The sequence below is a fragment of the Pleurodeles waltl genome, chromosome 6 (genome assembly GCF_031143425.1).
Source record: "Pleurodeles waltl isolate 20211129_DDA chromosome 6, aPleWal1.hap1.20221129, whole genome shotgun sequence".
In the NCBI taxonomy this organism is placed as follows: Eukaryota; Metazoa; Chordata; class Amphibia; order Caudata; family Salamandridae; genus Pleurodeles; species Pleurodeles waltl.
Genome location: NC_090445.1, coordinates 706154167 through 706175519, shown reverse-complemented (window position 1 = coordinate 706175519; position 21353 = coordinate 706154167). Strand labels below are relative to the sequence as shown.

At 41.8% G+C, this 21353-nt stretch overlaps 1 protein-coding gene across 1 annotated transcript in view; it reads left to right on the top strand.

Moving 5' to 3' along the window:
- Positions 1-21353, top strand: part of LOC138301691 (deleted in malignant brain tumors 1 protein-like) — a 592703-nt gene that overhangs the window by 482098 nt on the left and 89252 nt on the right. Inside the window, exons 13-14 of the mRNA XM_069242207.1 lie at positions 2004-2036; positions 15734-15778. Coding sequence (XP_069098308.1) covers positions 2004-2036; positions 15734-15778 — 78 coding nt within the window. The remainder of the gene's footprint in view (positions 1-2003; positions 2037-15733; positions 15779-21353) is intronic.

Here is a 21353-nt window from a genome sequence, read left to right as displayed (position 1 = left end):
CAAATGAAACACTGGTTCGTCTAGAGAGAGTGTGTTTAATAATATGCAAGAGATACGGTTTCAATGGACGTTGCTTTCAAATGCTTATGAGGATTTATGAGTCTCCCAGTAGCATGAGCGAAGAAAGCAGGAGGAACTATAAATTTCACTTCGAAATTATACGTCAATGTGAGAATAAGATTGTTGTACCTTAGAAGAAAGTCTCAGGCATACGAAATGATGCCTGCTTAACTTACAGGTAAGAGGGCACATACTGGTGCCCTGTGCCAGGCTGGTGCAGGGACAGGTGCGGATGAGCGCAGACGGAATTGCCTTTGGGCACCACAGCACTACCACTTTTTGTCTCTGTGCTATTACACTAAGTAAATAGTCCTTCAGAATAAAGTGACAGGGCTCATCCGGGGTGAGAAGGTTTGACAAAGAAAAGCGTTAATGTGGTGGGTGAACAAAGAAACAAATTGGGACCCAAAAAATCCTCCCTATGATCTCCTTCACGATCGTGACTACTGGGATTGAAAATATAGATAAAACAACTATTAGAAAGGACGAACCATAACCTAAATCCGATAAATGACACCAGTGTCTCTGGCAATTAATTCAAATAACAATGGTGGAAATTAAAATAAGAAATCAAAATAAGAGTTGGCCGAGGCAGGCATCCAAAGATTTACAAGAATCAAAGATTGAGAGGCGTTAAGACACAGTGAGGCAAACAATGACTAAGTCAGGGGTGACAAAAGGCTTGTGTCAAATTAGCACTGTCCAGGAAAAAACAGTTTTTTACTACCATGTAATGTTTCTATCATTGCCAAATACCCACACCTCCAAGTTAGTTCGGAAGTATAATTTGAGAGATCATACTCTCCATATGTACAGACAATTTTAAAGTCAACCATCAGATAAAGTCGTCCTACCATGCCCATCCACATTATAATGATACATATCTCATCAGATAATCTTTTTTGATGCTTGTTTTTACTCTTTATATATATTTTTTTTTTCTACATCTTATAATGAAGATACACTTAATTCGTTGCAAAAGGTCTCAGGCGTTGTATCAGTAATACACCATAGAATACCTTTCATGAAGGTTTAGATGCCATCTCCTAAGATTTTCTAGCTACCAAAACAAGGAACAGCATCTCGGTTTGCCAAGTTTGTCAGTGAAAAAAACTGGACATTTTTAATGTTTTGTCATTCTAGAAGAGTCAGACGGTACAAGAATAAGAATGCTTGAAGCATAATATATATATTTTGACATTGTAACCCAGGTTCTCTACGCCTCAATATTAGTGACCAACATTATCTCTCTGAGTAACTCCAGCAAATTCAGCCCTTTCCATCACATGGTAAGACTTGTGTGCAATAAATCTCATTTATGGTTATAAATCAGTGCTTAATTTGTAAAAAAAAAAAAAGATAAATGACAGGGCCCTGGTCAGGAGGCCACAATAGCATGCACCGCCCATTGCCTTTGCCAGTGCTGCCAATAATCATACCTACAACTACTAACCAAAACACTCCTATAAGTGTGGCAGTTCAAAATGTTTGAAGCCCCCAAAGCTGTAAAAATGACATGGTAGCAGGTATTAGTTCTTTTTAATGTATTTGAATTAACAATTGCTCATCCATAAATTACATAAAGAGCGCCACCACATGGCAATTGTCATACATGCCAGTAATGAAAATTAACTGCTGGTGCTGTGCACTGTAAACCATTAGCTCCTATTAAGCACTGGTATAAAAAATGGGTTTAAGTGTGTTATGTGTTATGCGTGCATTGCTGCTATGGCCCACACATCACCACTCACCTTGTCTTGAAAAACGTCCTAAGTGTTTGTCTTCAGGCATCCATCCTGCTCTGATATATAGTATACACTAGTTTCTCTCTAATTTTCCTATTTGTTTGGAATCTCTTTACTATGAATTAAACAATGTTAAGCATTGCACTCCTGGTAAATGCTACTGCTTCCCAATGTTCTCTATGTCTACTCAATTAACAGAAACAACACGCTCAACAGAAGAAACAACAAAAGGTAAGCTATTAGTTACATTTTTCAATGTATTTTATATTTTAATTATTTCTTTGAGAAGTTGTGTAGCTGTTTACTCTGGTTACCTACTTTGTTTTCTATTCACGTCTTGTTGGTGTTTTGCCCTGGGGGTCCCAGCTTTAGGTTGCTGGTGCATAGCGGGAGCTAAAATACCTTCCTCCAGCATAAACCCTAGAACAAGTAGACAGCTCTTGCCAGCTCTGTCAGATGTTTTTGCAGGAGACTCGTGCAAAAACCTAATGTATAGGTCTACTAGACACATCTTTGTTTCTGTGCCAGGTACTCTAAGCACCTATGAACCAAAACAAGTCCACCAGGGAAACAAGAAAACACAGAAACTTGTGTATCAGGCACCATCTACTGGCACAGTTATGTAAGAGTCCTTATTGTTGAAAAAGACAGAGACCCTTATTTTAAATAAAAAAACAATCAATAACATTTGCTACAGGAAGTTGGCGCATGAAAGCTGGGCAGAGGTTATGATATCTCTTCTATATCCCACTTGTTAAAGGTCTGGCTTCCACCAGATTAACCCATTTGATGCTGAGGCTTTTCCATTCCCAGTGCTAAGTCAGTTATCTGATGTTGGGGGCACTTTGTGTTTAGGCCTTCATAACATTTTTGACACAAAAGGTATTCAGGTAAAATTTTTCTAATTTTCCTACATGTTGTGTAATCGAAAGGTACTCCGGGTTTTGTTAGTTTTGCTAGAGGGTGCAGAGAAAGTAACCAACATTTATGATTCTTTCAAAAAATGAGAAAAAAGTTCTGTGATAGGAAGTACAAGGCTTTTTTTCCCTAAAACTAACATCAGCAAAATGATTGCTCTGCCTAAAGTCTCATCTTTCACGAACAATCCAAGTTTTTTTATTTTTTTTTAATCAATCTGGATTTAGTAGATTTCCCTGGACAGCTGCCGGTGGCGTCTTGGTTCCAAATATGACCCAGTGTTATGTGACTATTGTGTGAAGATGTACTACAAGGACATCCGAAAAGTCAAACTCACCATTGCAGAACTCAGAAGGAAGTCAAAGAAGCTGCGGTCTCAGTTGAAAGATGAGGAAGAGGATGTGCTGCTGAGGCGAATCTCGCCATCTCTCATTGCAGAAGTCACAAAGCTCAAGTATATCAAAAAAAGTCAAGAGACATTAGAAGTCCGAGCAGAGCTCTCCTTCGTCCCGCCACTGTCACCATTTGGAATCACGCGAACCTCCTCCCATCCCACTGTTCCCACCCTGGTAAATCTATGCCAGAGTCCCTCCCTGAATTTGGGAACCTATTTCAACACCGCTCCTGATGCGTTTGATTTCCCAGGGTCATCAGCGACATTGCAACAGCTTAATGAGCTCAAATTTGTCTTTGACAAAATATTTGTTACTCCTTTGGTATGCTTTTGGGCTCCAAGGGTCCGAGGTGGCCTCCATTCAGGTTACCCCCAGAGGATTCGTCCCTGATGCTGACTGTGTTTTCCGACCTCGAACCAAGGGTGGCCCAATCTTCAAGCTTGTCTCTATTGGATCTGGCTTAACATTCAACTCCTCCACCGGCAACGCAACCAACACTGCCAGCCCAAGTCTTGACACTGGTACCGACGTCATTGATGCCAGAAGCAGAACTGATCATTTTGTCTGATTCAGAACACATCAGCATCCTCCCCGTGGTCCAAAAAATTAGTCAATTTTATAATTCGGATCCTGAAACCCAACACCATGTTACTGATGCTGATGTTAATAAGGCACTTTACGATGTAGTGATGTGCGCCTGGGCAAAACCAGGCTTTGCCCTTCTGCCAACAGAGCAATAGCAAGGCAACGTAGGCATGCTCACCTGGGGACCTGAATCTCCTGATTCAACATCTCACCCATGAGAGCCTGTTGGTACAGACGTCTTCAAGTAGATTCAGCCCCAATGTATTCCCAGCCTCTCCACCAGACAGGGAATCCAAGCATTTGATAACATTAGCCAAGCATATGTTCTCATATGCCAGCCTTGCTCTTAGATCCATCAACACCATTTGCCTCCTGGGGAAGTACTCTCATGCCTTGTGGGACAGAGTGGTGTAGATCTTGTCAGCTGTCCCAGATGACATTCAATAAACCCTGCCGCAGCTCATCAAAGGTGGCCAGGATGCAGCAAAGTACTTAGGCCCATATTTATACTTTTTGAGCGCTGCATTTGTGCCACTTTTTGGCACGAAAGCGGCACAAACGTACAAAATACAGTTGTATTTTGTAACTTTGCACCGCTTTTGCGTAAAAAAATGGCGCAAATGCAGAGCTAAACAAATATAAATATGGGCCTTAATCTGCTCGGGTCTATACACAATTGATTGTTTGAGTAGGACAGTTGGCACCAGCGTGGTGCTTCTGCACAACACTTAGATTCACTCCACTGGCTTCTGGAATACCATCTAGCAATCTTTGATGACCATGCCATGCCAATGACAGTATGCCCCTTATAAAACAGCAGACGTCTTTGTCCTTTGAGGTAGAGGCAGGGGATCATGCCCACAGCACACAGGCCCCCAAGGGTAACATAGTGCACAAACCCCAGCCTCACTGCAGCTAAACCACTTCAATTCACCCTTTGCAGGTCACAATCACACATTGGGTGGCTGCATCACCTTCCAACTTCGTGGTTGGAGGAGCATCACATGTGACCAATGGGTAGTCCAGATCGTGGAATACAGTTACTCCCTACCCTTCCTACCAGCCCTCACCCACAAATAAGCCATCCACACTGCAACACCTCCCAGAGAATCACTTGTCCATACTCCGCAGAAAAGTGCAAGCTCTCTTGGCCAAGGGTGCAATAGAGACACTGTCAGCATCAGAAATCAGGACTGGCTGTTACTCGTCTTATTTCCTGGTGTCTAAGATTGACGAAGGCCTTTATCCCATTCTAGTTGTTTGCCTTCTTTAGAAGGACAAATTTAAAATGCTCATCCTGTCCCACTTTCTGTCTGTTAGATCCAAGAGACAGAAGTGGTGCTGGACTTGCGGAATAACAACTTTACATTTTCATCTTTCAATTCCACAGACATAACTTCCATTTTCAGGTGGGCCAACAGTACTTTCAGTTCTCTTTGCTCCCCTTTGGGATTACCAATGCACCTTGGGTGTTCACAAAGGTGATGGTGGTATTTTCAGCCCATCTGCAAAGGTTGGAAAGCACTAGTTTACCAAACCTCAATTTTAAAAACTGGTCTCTAGCTGGCATAGGCATGCACCCAGTCCAAGTGGGACCACCACTCGAATCAGGGTAAGTCAGATACACACAAACATATAACCTCAGTTCACCCTCTGGAAGCAATGCACAGAGTAGTCAGGCACATCTAAAGAGGCAATGTGTGAAGTGTTTTTGTGCAACACACACAGCAACACAATGATAACACCATAAAAAGATGCCACACAGGATTTAGAAAAATAGACAATGATTTTATAGATAAATCTAGACCAAAATGACAAAAGTCCAATGGCTTATGTGTTTTATAAGAATACGTGTAAAATACCATTTGGAAAAAAATAGCCCTGGAGAGGTTACTCAAGATCACACTTGACCGGGGCAAAGTCAAAAGTTCAAGCTGACTGCGATATAGCATGGGCCCAGCACAAGAGCAATGCAGGCCTGGGGAACAGAGTACTTTGATCCTAACTGCAAGATAAGATGCAGGGTTGATGCATCAGTAGATGCATTGATGTCACTCTGTAGTTGAGGAATGCATTGATTTTTCCCACTTGTTGATAGCGATGCATTGGTTTCCAAAGACGAGCATCGAAGTCACGATGCATTGATTCCTAAGCTGATTCACCAGATTTCTCAATGCTGTCAAAGGGATGCATCGATCTCTCTTCACCAATGGCGATGATGCAGTGATTTCAGTGCTGCATGGGTACTGATGGGCTGGGTGCTGTCAGAGGATGCCTCGGTCAATGCAGTGGTTCCAGAGATGCTGCTCAGGCCCCAAGAATGGTGCACTGAATTTAGTCCTGCAAGAAGGTCAATGCACCGGTTGCCACTTCCAGCAGACAGGTGATGCAATGATTTCACTGGTGCAAGTATCTGGGTCTACTTCCAGTGAGTGAGGCACAGGGGCAGGGATAGAGAATTTGAACATCATACCCCCAGACACCACCCCAACACCCACACCCACTAGGCACTGAAGGCATTCCTCCTGACCATCAAAGGGAAACAAGTACAGGTTCTCATGGATAACACAACCTCTATGTGGAACAGCAGAAAGCAGCGCAGTATTGGATGAGGGTGCTGTGCCAGAAGGTGCTATGTCTCTGGAAGTGGCTGAGTGCTCAGATCATCTCCCTGGTCACCCATCACCTGGTGGGATCTTTAATGCTATGGCGGACAAACTCAGCCACTGTTGGCTAGCAGATCACAAATGACAGTCAGAGATGGCACAGGGCATCTTCCAACAATGGGGAGAACCTTGACTCAATCTGTGCGCTACCATAGAGAATGTGCAGTGTCCAATTTCTTAGCTAACCTGGAATCATAATTTGCCCCTGTCCTGACGCATAATTCTGATGGCCAAGTATATATGCAATGTGATCTCTCATGTTGAAGCTAGCCAATGACTAAGGTGGGCTGATCCATTGACTCAAAGGTATATGCTGCCAGTGGGCAGAACACAAATACTAATTACAGAATCAGCCCAGTAGTTGGAGAGGGTTGGCCAAAAGCACCCCTTCATCATCACAGCAAAAGTAGCAATTGGCTGAAGTGTACTTTGCTCATGCAGTATGTTGTAGTAGGCTGCGATAAATGTAAATGGCACAACAATTGAGCAATGCATGAAGAGAGCATCCTTGCCTGCTGTTATTTTTCATTCCCTAATGGGGGTATTACAGACACGATGCAAAGGATGTTACCATCTCATCCTCCCTATTCTAGGAGACTAAAGTGGTAGAATTGTAAGCGGACCAGCTGACACATCTGGCAATTTGTCTGTTTAAACCTCTAGACCAGTGCTGCTGGCAGAGAAAAGGGCATGTGACCATCAGACATGCTTTATGAATTGTATATGTGTAATGGTTGTATATGTGTAATGGCACTTCTCATGTTTCCCGTCACAACTTTACAATTCATGAACATGCTATGCATGCTCAAAACAGCACAGCATACCTCAGGTCTGACCGTCCTAGGCCATCGACACTATTTTTGTAAAGTCAACCTGCCTTACATGATGCTGAGATAAAGCTAACAAGCATTTGCAATATGATAGGTCTCCCATTTGTGAGAGTTAGAGCTATTGGCGTTGTAATTGACAATGTCTTTTACCTATGTGTTTTGGTTTGGAGTGTAGAGTATGTATGCCAGGTGACACAGCAACCCTCCCAGGCATGTCCCTGCAGGAAAGAGGGAGCAATATGTCACCATCTTGGGAGTGTTTTGCCTCATTCTTCAAGGCTGGCTGTGACACCCTAGTGATGCAACCCTTTCTAGTATGTTTACCTAAACTTTTAAAGCCCCAAACAAGCCACAAAGAGGCACCTTTATGGCATTTAACACAGAGAATGAGGGGCCAAAAGAGTAAGGAGCAAAGAAAAGGGGACGGCCATATATTTGTGTGTGTTAAACTTTTAAAAGAATTATTCCTCTACATTGGCAATATCGGCCTAACTTTTAAAAATATTGACTGTATACAAAGAGAATAACAGAAGATTCAGCTTACATGCAAATAAATTATAGCAATTTTGTTAAGAATGGCATCTGCTTTGCAGCGCTATGAAATGGCAGTACTTGTAATACCAAGCGCTATATTAAAAAAACAAACGAGTGTAAGAAATGGGGTCTCTAGGTGGCAGAGGTATAGACCTTGTCCAAGTAGGGACCACAGTCCTAATCAGGGAAAGTCACACAGAATCCAAATTATCCTGTGCCCACCGTCTGGTAGCTTGGCACTGAGCAGTTAAATGTAACTTAGAAGGCAATGTGTAATAACACAGTGAAAACACCACAAAAATACACCACAAAGGTTTAGAAAAACATGAGATATCTATCTGATTAAACTAAGGTCAAAACAATCAAGATTTTGATAAGCACAAGTTGAAATATCACTTTTGCAATGATAAGAAGAGTCTTAATTCTTTAGAAATCAACAAAGTTCTCTTGTGTGCACAATGTATCTGGTATGCGTCAAAATTATATGCATGAAGACCGCAGAGGAGGAGATGCGTGGAAAAAGAAAGATGGGCATTGGACTTCCTGATGCACACAGACGATGCATTGATACTTTACACGCTGCAAGGGCTTTGCATTGATTTATGGCAAGCAGTCTTGGATCCTCACTGCGATGCAGGGTGTTTTGATACCCAACGAGGATGCATGGAAATCCTGGGCGTGCGGGACGAAGTCATAGGTGCTGTGTCGATCTGGTATGGCGATGCGTCAAAGTTTCTGTTGCATGGCAGGCACAGCATTTATTCCTCATGCAGGAAGTTGGGCTGCGTCGTTACGGCTTGACAATGCATCAATCCGGTATGGCTGTGTGTTGAAGTTCTGGTCGCAACTCAGTCACTGCATTGATCTCCATTTGGGGAGCCGGGCTGTGTCGTTCCGGTTCGGAGATGCAGCGATTCTTTCATCGCTGGGCAGGCTGTGCATCTGTTCCAGCAGGCTATGCGTCGATTTTCAGCAAACAAGGAGTTTCCTTGAAGAGGAGAAGTCTTTTTGGCCATGAGACTTCAGGAACAGGAGGCAAGCTCAATCCAAGCCCTTGAAAAAACTTCACTGCAGAGCCAGAGGCCAACAAGGCAAGAGGGCAACATCAAGGCGGCAGCATTCCTTCACAGCAAAGCAGTCCAGGTGAGTCCTTTGGGTAGCCAGGCAGCTCCTCTTAGCAGGTTGCAGGATCTGGTTCAGAGTGTCTGTCCCAGGAAGTATCTGAGTTGGTGGGATCAGGGATCTAGTTTATGTATCCAAAAGTGCCTTTGAAGTGGGGGAGACTTCAAAGAGTGGTTTTGAAGTGCACAAGGTCCCCTTTCAGTACAGGTCTGTTTCCCAGGTTCCTAGTAGGGGGTTTGGCAGTCCATTGTGTGAGGGCAGGCCACTAGCCTTTGAAATGTAAGTGTCAGACCCCTCCACCCTTCCACCCCAGGAAGACTTATTCAGTATGTAGATGAGTACAGGTGTGATGGAGTATCCTGTGTATGTGGTTTTCTGGGTGAAATGCACAAGGGAGCTGTCAACCAGCCCAACCCAGACATGGATTGGAGACAGGCTGTAAGGCACAGATGGATTTTAAGTGCAGAGAAATGCTCACTTTCTAAAAGTGGAATTTCTAAAATAGTATATAGAAATCAACCTCACCAATAAGCAGGATTTTGTTTTACCATTCTGGCCATACTAAACATGACCTATTTACCACTTTCTGATCAGAGTCTACCACTCAACCAGTATATGAGGGTAGCCCTAATGTTAGCCTATTAAAGGAGCAGGCCTCACAGTAGTGGAAAATTAAAGAAATACACAGGTACATGTCCTGCCTTTTACCTACACAGCACCCTGCCCTATGGGTTACCTGGGGCCTACCTTAGAGGTGACTTATATGTGAAAAAGGGAAAGTTAAGGCTTGGCAAGTACTTTTAAATAACAAGTTGAAGTGGCCGTGAAACTGCACACACAGGCCTTGCAATGGCAAGCCTGAGACATGGTTAATGGGCTACTTATGTGGGTGGCACAACCAGTGCTGCAGGCCCACTAGTAGCATAGCATTAAATCTACAGGCCCTGGACACATGTAGTACACTTTACTAGGGACTTACAAGTAGATCAGATATGCCATTTGGGTATAAACCAATGTTACTATGTTTTAAGGGAGAGCGCATATGCACTTTAGCACTGATCAGCAGTTGCAAAGTGTGCAGAGTCCTAAAACCAGCAAAGGCAGTGTCACAAAAGTAGGGGAAGGCAGACAAAACATTGGGGGATGACCACCCTAAGGCTGCCAGGTCCAACAAGGAGTTATTCCCAGACTGTCCCAATATGCGCCAAAGTACCCTAGGGGAGAGGATGTGGAGTGACGGCCAAGGTTGCTGACCTTGGGGCTGGGAAACACAGTTCAAGTCTTGTCACTGTCTTAACATCTTGTGATTCTGGGCAAATCACTTAATCTCCCCTTGCTACCAAAAATGAATGTGTTCTTGTGTAACGTAACCGGTGCTCATGTAAAGCGCTGTAATACCTTTGAATTGAGTTTGTGCTAACTGAACTCTATTTGAAGAGGTCCAATTTATATCCAAAGGCTAGATTTTTTTTGCTATCAAGCTTGAGGCTGTGAAGTGCTTGGGTCCGGAGTCACAACTCTTTTACCACCATTTTGGAGACAACACCTTTCACCAACCTCTTGCCTAGAACTAACCTATGTGGTTGGTGACCCTCCAGAGGTTATCAAGAACATGTGCTATAGCCTAATGTTAAGCTCTTCTCAAGTCAGTTGGTTAATGCACCCACTTTGGTGGTCTTGACAGAACAAGAATGTCACAGATTCCAATCCTGACATAGCTTTTTCACCTCTTCATCTCTGTGAGGTTGATGCAAATGATAGAATTTTTTGTACGAATGGCACAAGCTTTGCAGTGCTATGAAATGGAAGTGATATTGAAACCAAGTGCAATATAAAAAAAATCGAGCTATGCCCAGACTGCCCCAATGCACAGCAGACAAAGGACCCTAGGCGAGAGGATGTGGCATAAGGGCTAGAGCTGCTGACTTTGGAGCTGGGGTACTCGGTTTGAGTTCCGGTGACGGCTCAACATCCTGTGATTCAGGGCAAATCACTTAATCTCCCCTTGCTACCAAAAATAAATCTGTTCTTGTTTGATGTAACCGGTGCTCATATAAAGCAATGTAATACCTTTATATTAAGTTCACACTATAAAAAACTGCAACAAAAAAAATAAGTAAAGCTCTCCATTTTCTTTGTGTTGAGTTTGCGCTGCATAAAACTGCAAAAATATAAATAAATAATCCTGACATAGCTTTTTTATCTCTGCAAGGTTGATGCAAAATAGTTTTTGCAATTTTGTTAGGAATGGCACCTGCTATTCTGCTTTGCCATGCTGTGAAAGGGCAGAACCTGTATTACCAAGCACTATATTAAAAAAAAAAAAAATAGTCATTATCAGACTGCCCCAACACGCACCAGTCAAAGAACCCTAAGGCAGAGGATGTGGTGTAAAGGCCAGAGCTGCTGACTTTGGGGCTGGGGAACATGGTTCGAGTCTCGACGCTGGATCAACATTCTGTGGCTCCAGGAGAATCACTTAATCTCCCCTTGCTACCAAAAATCAATGTGCTCTTGTGTAATGTAACCAGTGCTCATGTAAAGCGCTGTAGTATCTTTGCATTGAGTTTGCACTCTATAAAACTGCAAATAAATAAATGAAGTGCTCCAGTATCTTTTGTGTCAAGTTCGGGCTACATAAAACTGCAAATAAATAGATAAAAAAGACCAGAAAGATGCAGCAAGATGGCCTAATCCAAGGAAGAAGAAACAACATCCTGCCATGAGTGAAGGGGCAAGGCAAAAGTAAAAATAGTGCACAGACACAAAGCTACATGGATGATCATGCAATAATCCATGTAACAGGGTCAGTCTCCAAGGTGGTACAAAACTTTCTCAAGGCAGGACAAACGTAAAACATTTACCAATGACATCAGGAGATTTTTGAAAGGCAGTCCCAGGAACGAATGAAAGTGATGGGTGTGAGATGGGCTTGGTAAAGACCACAGAATAGATTACAACAGGTCAAAAAGCAATGCTTGCATGCTGCTATGCACAACCTACATATGACATGGGCCCAGCCCTATCCCAAATTATGAAAAGGCTGTGCCAGCAAAGTCCTGCACAGGATCTTCCTCTCTGCCCTTCCCCACCGTCCTCAAAAAGAGGAGAAAAGCCACTAAGGAGAAGCCAATGTGTGGTAAGATGTCTCTGGGCTGTCACTGCTAGTAGATGTTTCTCCAAGACATTTTGGAAGTTTGATATCCATCTGATTGTACTGCCATTAGACTTACTGTCTATGTTGTCGAAATATGTGTACTGGCTGCAGCCAAACTTCCTGCCTTTTCATTGGTGTAAGACACCCTATAGCTTTTACTGCTGACCGGGATTACGAGCTATCTTTGTGAAGGAATCAACCCTCCTCTTTGAGTCCTTAAACACCTCTATGCTATTGGGCACAGTGTACTCCGAGAGTTCTATGCTTTCAGACATTGATGCAGTCTCACTGACGAGAGACCCTTGTGTTCCAACAGCAAATCGTACATATTAGTTTTACATCTGAGTCACATTGCTTCCTGGATTCTCACAATTGCACCTTCATGATTCCTCTAATGTTGATGGTGGAAACTGATGCTGAGAAGCATAAGAAAATGCACAGGCAGGAAAGAGAACATGGGAAAGATAGACAGTAGAGAAAAGAGGGAGAGAGAAAGTTTGAGAGAAAGCAAAGAAGAGAGAGAGCAGAGGAAGGGTAGAAACCTGTAGCAGAAGGCCCAGAAACACAACAAAGAATAAAATGAAATACTGTATAATGAAATCCATATAAGTTTTATAATTTCTTATTTTTGAGTACTTTTTCCCATATTAAGGCCTTCATTTTGAGTTTGTGGTCAGCGGACCCTGCCCGCCAAACTCTTTAGGATGGAAAATGGCCACTCCAGTTTTCCAATCACTGGCTCTGTTATGAGTTTCCTGCTGGGCCAGCAGGTGCAAATAGCGTTTCTGCCTGCTGGCCCAGAGGGAAACAGGCCACAACATTGACTCCAGCTTGTAATCGAGCCGGTGGCAATACTGTGGTGCATCACGTGCAACAGCACCCATCGCGCTTTTCATTGCTTGTAATTCAGGCAGTGAAAAGCTTGACAGAGCTGTCAATGGGGGCCCCTGCACTGTCGATGCCAAGTGCCTGGGCAGTGCAGGGGCCCCCATGGGACCCCTACCACCGTGTTTTCGCCAACCTTTGCATGGCAGAGAGGGGACTCGTAATACCCGTGGCAGACGTGCTTGCAGCACTGTCCTGGTGGATTAGGACTGCTGGCACCTCCAGGCTGTTGACCAGCAGCAATCTGGTGGTGCTGGCAGTTAGACCGTGGCGGCTCCACCATGGTCATAATGTGGAGGCCTGACCGCTGCTTTGGCGGTGGTCTGACCGCCACCGTGAGTCTAGTGGTCCCAGGACCTCCAGAATCATAATAAGGGCTTAAGGGCCAGATGTAGCAAAAAAGCAATTTGCGACTCGCAAATTGCGAGTCCCTGCGACTCGCAATTTGCAAGTCGCAAATTGCTATGCAGTACGGTGTCTCAGACACCGACTGCAACTCGCAATGGGGTCGCAATGACCCACCTCATGAATATTCATGAGGTGGGTCGCAAATTGCGGCCCCATTGCGAGTATAGGCACTCGCTAACATGGAGGCCTGCTGACGTCAGCAGACCTCCATATTAGCGACCTGCTTTTAAATAAAGCAGTTTTTTTTTTTTGAAATGTAGCCCGTTTTCCCTAAGGGAAAACGAGCTGCATTTCAAATAAATCCGAAACCTTTTGTTTCGGTTTTTTCAGGGCAGGGAGTGGTCCCTTGGACCACTCCCTGCCCTGAAAAAATTTTTTGGGGTCCAGTCTCAAACTGGAAGGGGTCCCATGGGGACCCCTTCCAATTTGCGAGTGGGTTACCATCCACTTGAAGTGGATGGTAACTGCGACTCCATTTGCGACGGCGTACGCGGTCGCAAATGGAGTTGCATACCACTGCGACTCGCAAATAGGAAGGGAACACCCCTTCCTATTTGCGATTCGGAAATGCATTTTGCGAGTCGGTAACGACTCGCAAAATGCATTTCTGCATAGGAAACACACATTTGCGAGTCGCAAACGGCTGATTTTGCCGTTTGCGACTCGCAAAGTGTTTCCTACATCTGGCCCTAAGTTCCCATCATATGTTTTACAAGGACTGTTGCATCAAACTCACACTCTATCTAAATCTCACTCTCTATCTAAATCTGGTTTGAAATCAACACTCCTCCCTCCTCTTTTTGAAAATGTTTACAAGGACTCCAAGATTAGTACCTTGTTGTGGTTTTCCAGACTTGGAAGAGCAAAAACACAGTGTGAAAGATCTGTGCATTCTCTTCCATCTAATGACATCATGCTTCATTTCCCTAAAGTAATCCTGCAATCATCTTTTAGGTTATCGTAAAATTAGAAAAACAATCCCCCACTTTTTAATGGTAGACAACTAAATGTATGTTAATGTAGGAAATATTCAATAACATTTTTTTGCCCTGAAAATATATTTATCAGTATAGGCCTCAGAGAGGGCAGGCTTATTAACGGAACACACTTGTGAATGTTTATGTGTTGCTTTGTAAGAAAGTTAATAAAATCAGTCTTGAGACATTTTGCACAATCAATCCTGTTTAGCTTAGACGTTCATTAAAAAATTGCATGAGTTTATCAGTGCATAAAGAAACTGCTTGGCTTGTGTGTACAACCACAGACTGCTAACAATATGTATACAGACCTGTCGAATGCAACATGTTGACTCATTGAACAGCACTAGACAGTAATAGTACTAGACCAATGCAAAAGAATCAATGTAGTGGATTTAAGTAGTCGAGTGTAAACTTGAATTCTGCTCGAAGGAGCCCTGACAGGTCCTTAAGTACAAGCTGAACACATTTTAATAACAGTAAACTGCACTTTGCTTATACGTAATAATCTGAGAACTGTGTTAACTTGTGTTGTGGTTAATGTCTCCATGAGGATGTCAATAGAACTAAGAATATCCTAACTTTTCAAACTAGCAATAAACTAAAGCCCATTTAACCTGTCATTGCTCAGCCCCCACTACCTACTTTGCTGAGCCCACCAACTCTCTTTTTAGTTGGGTAAATCAAGTTGCTTGTTGAGAAATCTCAGACCCACATCTCCCTATCATTGACTAGGCAACGCTCCTGCTCCCCACGCCAATGATGGTGTTTCCAGTCTTTGCTGTGCTTTATCGGAATGTCAGCTGGGTCTGACAAGCAATGACCATACAAGCACTATTTGGTAGAAGAAGCAATCCTGAGATCTCTCTAGAAACAGCCATGCACTTTGTTCTAGGTTGTACATTTTACAATAATGCTAAAGCAACCAGTAAACAAACAAGTGTAATAAATGCAACAGGTAGGCCAGTTTTTTTCCTTCTCTAAGTACGGGAGAATAGATTTATTTGTGTCACAGTCCTGAAGGATAAGAGTGATATTAAGAGTACATGCCTTACTAGGGACAACGTTTGAGCTCAGAGAACGTTAGACGGCCTTGGGCGACGAGCTGTTTGAACATGAGCAACATTTAAAGGCCGAGAAGGACTACATGCTAATGTAGGTTTACACTGGGAAAATAGTCAATACCTTTAGATCAGAGAGATGAGGGCTGAAAGTAACTGTATGGAAGTTACTGGTCGTATTTATACAACCGAAAATGAACATGAACATTTTCATTGTGTCTCATTAAACTGATAATATTTGTTTCCTGCAACAAATGGTTCTTTTTAATAAATTAATAAACTAAAATTCAAATACTTAGCCTATCGTATATGTTGCCTGTCTTGATAAAAGTTACACAGAAATCTACATACTTTCTCAGACAGCCTAATAATTCCTTATGTCTACTCTAGTTACAGAAGTTAATATTATAACTACAACAGAAGAAATGGTTTATGGTAGGTATGAGTTTCAGTTTAATTATTTTCTAAGCTTTTAATTTTTTTATGCAACAAGGCAAGCTGCTATTTAATATGATCAGACTTGTTTGTTTTTGTATGCATTTATTTACTGTTAGTTTCATTGTCTTTGTACATATTGTGTTGTGTTCAATGATGCTCTTTTTTATTTTTGTTGTCCACATTCGAAGGTGGCCCCATCTATCATAAAGGCAGAGTATGTTTCTTTATCAGCCTTGTTTACCAAGAAGTCCCATAGGATGTGTTGGCATGTTTACTTGATTAAAACACTAACCTTCCTATAGGTTGCACATGAAATTCTATGCAGGAACACTGAAACACAGAATGGATTTCCTGATAGGCTCCGCCCCAGCTGATTAAACATGATTGTCTGTAAAAAACATTCTTCTTTTTAAAAAAAAACGGCAGTCTGAACAAGGTTTAAATCTCCTGTTGGAGTCTTGTTTTTCCAGTAATGAAGTGCTGCTCTGATAACCTAAAAAGGTCTCATTCTACAAATGTCTTCCAACAAAATCACTCATATTCTGTTTGAGAAGAACGTGAATAAAAGTTGCTTGGCAAAATGTATTGGTTTAGCACAATTTTAAACATTATCGTCTTTAAAGCAGGATTAATTTCCCAATAGGTAACACAAGGCTTCCTAGTAAGATACCCTATAACAGTCGGTAGGGTGTACAGAGAGAAAGGATTAAACCATCTTCATGTACAATTCTAATGTTTCTTCTTTTAAAAAAACAGTTGTTTTTTTTCTTCAGTGAATGGCATCTCCTGGACTAAAGTATTCGTCTCCCAGTCAAAATGCTTCAGAGTTGAGAATCACACCACTTGTAAGCAATTCACAAAGTAATGAAGCACTGCCAAAGCCTATGATCTTTTCAAGCTATTGCAGTGGCTATTTGTTTTATTGCAAGCCAATTCTATTGTAAATTGCAAATGCTACCAAAATAAAAAGAAAACAAGCGTTTGCAATGCAATGGGCCTCGCATTTAATCAAGTTAGAGCTGTTAGTGTTGAAAACTCCTAACCAGACTTTTATTGCTACATAAATTTAAAATGAAAAGTAAAACAGTTTCACATATGCAAGCTGATTCAAAGTGCCATGGCCACCATGAGCATCAGGGTGAAGGAGACACAAAAGGAAAAAGAAGTTCGCTTCCAGTGGAACGTATCAGCAAAAGTGCAATTAGCCATGCAACATGGTCGATGTCCAAGGCGGTAACCAAACTGCCCCAAGGAGGGACAAACGTAAAGCATTTATCAATGATAAAAAATATTTTTTGAAGGTAAGCCCATGAACGAGAATGGATGTGCGGTGGGCATGGCTAAAAGCCCAAATAGATAACAACATGTCAGAAAAGCAGCACTAGCGCCCTGCTATGCTCACCCTAAAAAGAGAAAACCTGGTGCAACGTATAAGTTAGAGACAAATGTTTGTAGCAAAAAAAATATTATTTTAAACTGAAAACCTAGTTTAAACATACAAGGATGGCTTAAACAAAACATTTGGGCAAACAGAAGGAAAGACGTTTGGTAAAGTACACTTCTTTTAGGCAGATGAGTACCCATGATCAGGAAATATGCAGTTACTCACAGTCTGAAATCAGTGACCCATCCCTCTATGTTGTATATGTCAGTGAGTGAATTGAAGCAAAATCTGAATTAATGTTGAACAGATCAAATAATGAAGAATAGTGGCCCAAAGCTCCTTTTTGAATGTATCTATGTGTGAATCTTTTATCTATGACTATTTTCTTATATGAGGTGGCGTGACACAATGCCAAAGTCACACCCTCAGAAGGCATGAAGGTAATGATTTCCTGATAGCAAAGATTGAGTTCTGACAAACTGAAAGATGAGAATTTGGTGCAAAATCTTCTTCACTCAAATTGTAACAACAGTTAGACAGTTAAAAAAAAACTGAAAGTATGAGAGATACTGGTCTATCTCGATTAAATTACATTTTCAGAACTGAGAATTTACTTAAGGTCATTTTGTGTGCAAGGAATAAATGTGGCTAGAAAATAATCTTATAGTTCCTGTGACAGAGGCAGAGAGATAAACTACATGAATTTCTTACATGTAAATTGTTTAGTAATAGGGAAATCAGTGTATATATTTAATAATCTTACGTTTTCTCAATCTTGCCCCAATCTCTGTCATCCCTAGCTTCCGTGTTAAAGTTATGGTAGCAAATAAAATCATTTCATCATGCCATTCATATGGATCAATTTGTCCTTGAGACTTCAGTCTATTCAATTGTGTCTCCTGCAGATACTGATTGAGGCAGAGAAGCAAAAAAAAAAAACAGGTGCAGCTGGGCTTTTCTGTGCACTGCCAAGAATGTGTGCAGCCTGCCTGAAATTTTCAGGCATTAGATAATCTGGCCCTGCCACACAATACTTATTTTTCAAATAAATGTACTACCTAAGACATTCAGTGCCATTGAGAAATATTAAAAGGTTCCCAATAAACAGGTGCAAAACAAAAGGAGTTAGAAGGAGAAAACAAACTGTTGGCAGACTCTGGGCCTGATTCTAACTTTGGAGGACGGTGTTAAACCGTCCCAAAAGTGGCGGATATACCACCTACCGTATTACGAGTCCATTATATCCTATGGAACTCGTAATACGGTAGGTGGTATATCCGCCACTTTTGGGACGGTTTAACACCGTCCTCCAAAGTTAGAATCAGGCCCTCTATCTCTTGATTTACTTTTTTTTGTTACGACAAAACAAACATAAAACATCTCAAATTCAGGTGGATCCTGTAAGCGTGGCCTGTGAGAGCCAATTCCCTGATTCCCATACCACCACAGTATTTATAAACTAACATTGCATTCTTAGCCACCTCTTTAGCATTTAGAACAAATTGAAACCTAATATGAAGGAAATGTTAAAGTTGATCTTATTTCATGCTTCATACCTAGCTGGTGTGACTGCTACAGATACATTACACTCCAACACTATTTTAAAAGCATTCAAAGTTTCAGATTAAATTTAGGTGAGTTACTGTACTAAGGGAAATAAGGATTGAAAAAGTCAATGGCTCTAGCTTTCATGTGAAATAGGATGCAAACACAGGTATGCACAGATGCTGTAATGAAAGACGATGTTGGTTGTGGTAGTAATGGCAGTAGTAGTGGTAATGGTGGTGAGGGTAACAATGCTGGTCGTAGTGTAGTAATGTTGGTGTTAATGGTTGTATTAATTATGTTGACAGAGGTAATGGGGGTTATAATGGTGGTGTTAATAATGGTGGTAATGATAATTCTGCTAATGGTGGCCGTACATGAATGGTAATGGTGATCCTGGTGGTGGCTGATAATAGCAGTGTTGGTAATAATGTTAATGGCGGTATAGGCAGTGCAATGGTGGCAATTATGATTACAACAGTGGTGGTGGTAGTGGTGTCAGTGTATGGTTGTGGTAGCACTGGTAGTAGTGGTAATATTTGTCATAGTAAAAGTGGTGGGAATGTCTGCAATGGTAATAATGGTGGCAATGTTGATGGTAGTAATAGTGTTACTAGAGCTGAACTTGGTAATCATGGTGGTAATGGTGGTAGTTCAACTACTGCTGCTGGTAGTTGTGGTAGTAATTGTCAAGTCAATAATGGTGGTAATGCAGGTGGTAGAGATGATGATGATGGTATTATTCATTGTGGTAGGAATGTTATTGGTTTTAATATTGGTAGGGAAATGGTGATATAAGTAATAGGTATTTTAGTGGTGATAGTGGTGTAGTGGTGTTTTTTCATTTAATGTGGGTATAATGGTAGGATTGGTAGCAGTGCTTTTAGTGGTGGAAATGGTGGAGGTAATGGACATTTGGGGATAAATGGTTTTGCTGGTGGTAGTGAAGTGATGGTAATGGTAATGGTGTGAGTAGAAATGGCAGCTGTAGTGGTAATTATGGTGGTAGGGATTGGACATCTTGTGGTGATAATATTGGTGGTGTGGTAATAATGGTAGTAGTGTTAATGGCGTGGTAGGTGTAAGGTCACAATGGTATCAATGGCATTCGGGTAATAGGGCATTAGTGTTGAGGTGGTGGTAATAATGATCATGGTAACACTGGTTGTAGTAGCAATGGAATTGATGGGGATGGAAGTAGTGTAGGACCTGGCCCTCTTTTCAGGGTCATCCCAAAACAGCATTTTTGCCTTTTACGCTACGCTATTTGCTGATTTTTTGCTGAATTCATTTTTGTTGGACTTAGGACTCTGTGTACTTTAACACTGCTTATCAGTGCTAAAGTGCTTGTGCTCACTCCACTAAACATGGGGTTAATTGGCTTATACCTGACTGGCATATTTAATTTACGTATAAGTCCCTTGTAGAGTGGTATATCATATGCCCAGGGCCTGTAAATGAATTGCTAGTAGTGCAACACTTCTTGGCCACCCACTTAAGTAGCCTTTCCCAGGCTTGCAGTTGCAGCCTGAATGCAGTTTTAAACTGCCAGTTGACTTAAAAATGTAACCCCTAAAGTAGGCCTCAGGAAGCCTATAGGGCAGGGTGCACTGCCTTCACATAGAGGACATATCACCTATACATCATCACTGCAGGCAGCTTGGAGGCAGAGTGGGGGAGTCCGGAAATGCCATGACCTTCAAACAAACTCTTTAGAAGCTTCTCTTACCTTCCTGAGGGAAGGGCTCCAAGGATAAACATAGGACCCTCTGACTCACTCTTCAGTTCACTTTCTTGATCTGAGGAATAGCTCACAGAGGAATGGCTGCTGTTGTGACCTGCTGTGCACTCTGCAAGACTGTTTTGCTGTACCTGAAAGGACTGCTTTGCTGTCTGGAAGCATTGAACCTACAACTACTAATAATAATAATATTAATAATAATGGTGATAATGGGAATAATGATAAACTAATTACAATAATATTTATTCCTCCTGGAAGTTCTATAATCCTGTGTCAAGGAATTTACTATTTATGTAACCCATGTCTAACCCAGTTCATGTACATAACACTTTGTACTTTTTGGTAAGGTAAGGGCAGTTGAAATCATTGGTTAAACATACCATTCTATAAGACAGTAGGTAATTGCATTAAGAATGAAGTAGAAATACTGTTTGCTGATGTTCTCCCTGGTATAAGATCACATTAGGTTCCAATTGTTGCTTCCTTAACAAGCAGGGAGAGGGCTTTGGACACAAAGTAACAGCTAATATTTCTTTGGGGCATGTCTCAATGAAAATGGTCAATCGGGTTAATTATTTTTTTTAGGGATAAAACACTAGCTAAAAAATATTTGCAATGTTTGCTGTTGTGTTTTTATCTTTCATAGACATTTAGAAATAATCCATTTTGGGAAAGTGGTGGTTTCTTACTGAAAGAGCACATTGCTCTAAAATATTAGAGTAATATAATGAAATTGCCATTTTTACAGTGCAACAAATACTAATTAGTGTCCTAGAGTGAAATGATAGAAAGGCAGAATTACTTGTTGAAAAGCCAAGTCTTTAAAATTTTAAGGAACCCAGGTAGTGTGTCCTGCAGCCTAAAGTCCAGGAGTGGGGAGTTGCACAATTTAGCAGCTACCT